The following is a 5,661-nucleotide window of genomic DNA, read 5'->3' as shown; positions in this document are numbered from 1 at the left end:
CAAACTACGGTACATTTTGGTGGTCACATGGCTTTAAATAGCCAACAAGACACTCCTCATGTGTATTTGAACCAATGTGAGTGCGTTCTCTGCTGCACGCGTCATGAAAAGACTGCCGAATACAAAATCCAGCCGGCAGGAGGTTCAGGAGTTGCGTAACGCAGTAACCGGCGGTAGATGTGTCGTCGCGAAGCATCCGGCACTAACGGGTTAACTTATATGGTGCAACCCTAGTTTTGAATGTTTTATCTTATTTTCCTCTATTACTGTCTTTCCCCTCTCTCAATCTCTGTTTCTGTCTGTTCACCTTTTCTATTTCTCCCTCTCAATCACGCTTTCTCTCTCCCTGTCTGTCAGGTTGTTCAGTCGTCATGACCCACAGGCCGAGGAAGCGCTGGCTAAGCGACGAGGGAGGAGCAGTCCCAACGGGAATCTCATCCGCATGCTGGTGCTCTTCTTTCTGGAGAGTGAGGTAACGCGAGATTTACACTTATTTTGTTGCTGTTTTTAAATAATATATTGATATTATATCCTTTTGATGTGGTGGAGTATGGTAAAACCCTGAAACTCATGGGAGACTGTAATAATGAGAAAGAAAAATCATCCCCAAGTCCTGTCCTGCTTCACAATGACAAAAAAGTAAATAATATTACTTGATTGTTTGATGACATTTCACTCTGCTAATACGAAACGTTACCCTCTTTGTAGTTGATAAAAAAGTTGTGGATGTCAGCGGTAAGATTTGATCTGATCATATACTAAGTGTGTGTCTGTGTGTAGCTTCACGAGCATGCAGCCTACCTGGTGGACTCGTTGTGGGAAAGCTCTCAGGAGCTGCTGAAAGACTGGGAGTGTATGAGTGAACTTCTGCTGGAAGAGGCCGTGCAGGGAGAGGAGGGTAAAACACACACTGTCATTGTTCTCTCTTTAAGCCTATGAACAGTTTTAGGTCACTTGTCAAGGACAACATCAGCCAAAAAAACAGCTAGTGGAGATGACTTTATTGATCCCCTTAGGGAAACTGTCCAGTTGCAGTTCCTCACAGTCAAGCAAAGAGTAAGAAAAGAGAAAGTCAATAATTGTATAAAATAACGTAAAGTAACATAGCTATAGTGCAAAAAAATAAAAACGTAAAAAAAAAGGAAAGGGAGGTTAGGTTAAAAGATGATGTTGCTTGTACTGCGGTGAAACTCATTGCATCCCTTTCTCTGTTTCTGACTGTTGCTGACAATCTGAGTCTGGTCTTTCTGTCTCTTCCCTGCAGTGTTGTCAGACAGACAGGAGAGCGCTCTGATAGAGCTGATGGTGTGCACCATCCGTCAGGCAGCAGAAGCGCACCCACCTGTTGGCAGAGGCACCGGCAAACGGGTAGGTCAAGGATACACACTATACTTTGAGCATTCGGTGTACTTGAGTTGAGTAGAACGTGCGACTAGTGTGATAAGAGAGCAGGTGGATGCTACTAGAGACCGTTTAGAGAACTCATTTTTCTGAATTTAGATGTGGCAGTCGTAATCTGCCAATTTTCAAAGATAAGAGAAGATAGGATAATACTTTATTGTCCGTAGGCAATAAAGACATATTTCCATGACTGTGTTACAAGACCGTGCCCACCGTTTGACAGGGGATCAAGTTGATGAGTATCCATTTGTTGTTGGTTTGACAAGAGAGAAACAATCCAAAGCGTTGTTCAGTTTAAAAATGTGTCACTAAAATTATCAAATAGTTAACAACTGAACAGAGTTTGCTTTTTTATTGTCAGCAAGGAACAGTGTCCTCGGTAGATTTATGGGTTGCGGACAGACGTAGCAAAAGCGGATTTTTTTCTACACATGAATAACCCTCCTGGTGATAATCTAAGGACATTATATTACCTCTGAACACAAAATCATTGTTTCGTTGGCCTTTTTTCTTACCTAGGGCTACATTTGACCTTAGGTTTTGTTTCTGCTTGTCCAGGTGCTGACGGCAAAGGAGAGGAAGACCCAGATAGACGATAAGAATAAACTGACAGAGCACTTCATCATGGCTCTGCCCATGCTTCTGTCCAAGGTAAGAGCGTCCTGAAGTCCAGCCTGCAGTCTGCTCAGGGCCAGCAACGGAGAGGCCAGTGGCACTGATTAATGAGTGGGCTGAGGGATTGATCTGTTTGCCGAAATAATTGATCAGGGTGTTATATAGCATAACACCCTTATATAGTCAGGACAAGTCTTATTGAATGTATGCCACTCTGGACAAGTGTGCTGGCCAAATACTTGAAATGTAATCGACCATTTTACTAACTTGGAACCAAAAACAAAGTTGATGGATGGGTCTGTCTTTCTCTCTCCTGCCTCTGCTTGTGACTTATTTTCTGTATGCTGGAAGTCTGCTTGTATCTAATTCCCCCCCCCCCCCCCCCGTCTCCTTCTCCACAGTATCAGGCAGACTCGGAGAAGGTGGCCAACCTGCTGCAGATCCCTCAGTTCTTTGACCTGGACGTGTACAGCGCGGGGCGCATGGAGAAGCACCTGGACGCCTTGCTGAAGCAGATCCGGCTGGTGGTGGATAAGCACATTGAGATGGATGTCCTCGAGGCCTGCAGTAAGACCTACAGCATCCTGTGCTCCGAGGAGTACACCATCATGAACCGCGTGGACATCGCCCGCTCACAGCTCATCGACGAGATGACGGATCGCTTCGCTCACTCCGTGGAAGAGCTGCTGCAGGAGGTACGGCGGGACGGGTTGCCGGTGTTTGCCATGGCGCATGTGTTTTGAAATTTAGTCTAAAGCTGCAGAGGAAGTCTGGATGATTAGAAATATACAGTTTTAATGTGTACTGGAGGCTAAGACGCATACATATAACATCAACATAGTCGTGTACAAACAGGTGTTTTTTCATCTGCAGGCTGAGGAGGCCGATGATGACGATATCTACAATGTTTTATCCATGCTCAAGAGACTCACAGCCTTCCACAAGTAAGACTCTCTCTTATCTAGCCATCTATCCAGCCATCCATTAGGGGTGTTAAAATGAATCATCAATGCAATTTTCTTTTTTTTGGTTTTGCCTTTTGTCTGTTGTCTGCTGTGTTTACGCTCCGCTACATTCAGGAAGTGTCTGTTTCAAGAGCAGATACAAATGAAAGGGGAGTTCATATATATCTGACAAGCTTGAATTTGTTGACGAAAACCATGTGTAGCAATAAATAATAATATTGAGAAGGTGACGCTTTGTGGTGCATCGGGCTAGGAAATGGTTGACAGGTTTTTGGAGTTTTGACACCATATCAAAACATACTCTTTTAAGTTATGTAAAATGGAGCACTGGCTACAAACTGATACCAAATGAGCTTGATGACCGAACATACTATATGAAACCTAGTGTGTTTTCCTCTTGTTTCCCGACTCAGTGCGCACGACCTGACACGATGGGATTTATTTGGGAGCTGCTACCGGCTGCTGAAGGCGGGCATCGAGCAGGGCTCCATGCCGGAGCAGATAGCCGTCCAGGCCCTGCAGTGCTCCCACTACTCTGTCCTCTGGCAGCTCGTCAAGATCACGGAGGGGGCTCCCAGCAAGGTGCTGGACTCACATCACTGACAGAGCTTTGACACTGCACACTCAGATCTCAGAGTTAAGACTGCTGTGTCAGAGCATCAGTGGCCCAGAGGGACAGGAGCTTATCTGTATTTGGCAGAGAGGGGCAGCTTAGCTGTGATAAATCATCATGTCATCATGCAGGTTGCTTACCCCCCCCCAATTCAGGGGCTTACCCGCAATCCATCTCATCTAACACTTATACATTGCACAGAGGCATCATATCCTGTGGCTGCTGTTTTGTGGTGGACCAAAGCCCACACCTGTAAAATAGTTTAACCCCTAATCCACTGCTGGGGAACATTTGCCTCTTTCCTGCAGTGCAGTATTTTAATTTGGTTGGGGGTCATTTTAGCTTAGTTCCGCATTCTGACCTACAGCAGCTAGAATATCCCCCATTAAATGCCACTTAATTCTTCACCAGTAACTAGAGCTACAACTAAAGATTATTTTCTCTTGATCATTTGAATTACACAGAATATAGAAGTAATATGGCCCGGGCTGACAATGTGTCAATAATAAAAACGGAAACAAAACTCGATCATCGTCAGTCAATCTTTATTAGTGCTCTCTGAAAACCTTGACAGACTTGACCAGTGTCAACACAAAGTGTATTGATTCTTCTGCCTAAATGAAGTTAGTTGAAATCATTAAAGTTTGATTACTTCACTGGTGCAGACATTTAGCCTGACAGGAACTGTTGTTTAATATCGATTTCCATTGAAGTGGTCATTATTTGTGACACTAATGTTTTTTTGTGTGCGCGTGTGTATAGGATGACCTGGTGGCTCTCAGGAGAGTGGTAAAGTCTTTCCTGGCTGTGTGCCAGCAGTGCTTGTCCAACGTCAACACACCAGTCAAAGAACAGGTAACATCACACACGTGGGCTCACACTTTAACATCCACTTAAGAATTAGACGTCATAACATGTGTGCATTATTGTCAGAAAGGTTTTCTGGATTGTGGCGAACAGAACCAGTATAAAAACTAGAAACAGTCTTCAGTAGAGATAAAAACACAATTGTCACAGTGTGTGATATGTTACAACAGCTTGAATGATGAAACCATTTCAAGGTTTGCCATGTAGGGATCTTTCTAGATAAATAAATACATAAAGGTGTGACAAGATCTCGTCCCACGAGATCTCACGTTATTATAAACGTTACCATATTTCTCGCCGAGGATAGAGTTCTCTCGCGATTCCGGATTCAATGTCGGTACAACTGAAATATATTTGTTGTTAATACAGAAGGGAATGGCACTGTTGGGTATTGGCACCGAATTTCAGGTACCGGTAAAAATGTGAAACGGTACCCAACACCAACGGCCACTTTTACATTTTTTTGTGGCAGCATTTTGGATTCCTGGTGGATACGCCGCAGTTATTAGGTCTCAAGAGGTTAGTTAAACAGGAGAGAAACTATTTGAGTTTGTGGCAAAACCTTTCACAGTGCTTGGTTTTCATTTTGTGCCTTTCAATTGAGTAACGGACTATTTCTCCAGCCATATTTTATCATTGAAGTTTTCTTTAAAATAGTGTTCAAATCCTGTTTCTCGTCACACCTCTAATAGATACATGAATGAAATAGATTTGTTTTTCATAAAACATACAGATCAGTTTATTTTGATGTTCTAATAGACTAAAGAGGGCAATAGGCAGAAATGTTTTTGTTGACCCATAAATATACTTTTTTTTTTGTTGACAAAACTAAGCAAGTTTTGGTCTTTAGTTTTTGTTGTAGAATGAATTGGGAACATATTTCCATCCAATCATAACTCCTTGTGTGTGCCTCTTGTGCAGGCGTTCATGCTTCTCTGCGACCTGCTGATGATCTTCAGTCACCAGCTGGTCTCCGGCGGCAGGGAGGGCCTCCAGCCGCTGGTCTTCAACCCAGACAGCACTCTGCAGAACGAGCTGCTCAACTTCGTCCTGGACCACGTCTTCATCGACCAGGATGATGAGAGTCAGAGCATGGGTGAGAGCTTCTTACCAGGCACTCTGTTTTTAAGTCTTTTTAGTTGTTGATCTTATTGCGATCACATAGATACACATCACATACATAACATAAATTGTAAAAAA

At 43.5% G+C, this 5,661-nt stretch overlaps 1 protein-coding gene across 1 annotated transcript in view; it reads left to right on the top strand.

The window, feature by feature from the left end:
* The window catches only part of stag1a (STAG1 cohesin complex component a), a 19,702-nt gene that overhangs the window by 7,626 nt on the left and 6,415 nt on the right, over positions 1–5,661 (top strand). The window contains exons 13-21 of the mRNA XM_032501051.1: positions 358–472; positions 781–898; positions 1,265–1,368; positions 1,960–2,052; positions 2,418–2,711; positions 2,890–2,960; positions 3,395–3,563; positions 4,357–4,449; positions 5,383–5,557. Coding sequence (XP_032356942.1) covers positions 358–472; positions 781–898; positions 1,265–1,368; positions 1,960–2,052; positions 2,418–2,711; positions 2,890–2,960; positions 3,395–3,563; positions 4,357–4,449; positions 5,383–5,557 — 1,232 coding nt within the window. The remainder of the gene's footprint in view (positions 1–357; positions 473–780; positions 899–1,264; positions 1,369–1,959; positions 2,053–2,417; positions 2,712–2,889; positions 2,961–3,394; positions 3,564–4,356; positions 4,450–5,382; positions 5,558–5,661) is intronic.

Source organism: Etheostoma spectabile, chromosome 20 (genome assembly GCF_008692095.1).
Source record: "Etheostoma spectabile isolate EspeVRDwgs_2016 chromosome 20, UIUC_Espe_1.0, whole genome shotgun sequence".
Lineage (NCBI taxonomy): Eukaryota > Metazoa > Chordata > Actinopteri > Perciformes > Percidae > Etheostoma > Etheostoma spectabile.
Note: the sequence above shows the minus strand (reverse complement) of the source record. Positions and strands in the feature narration are given on the sequence as shown.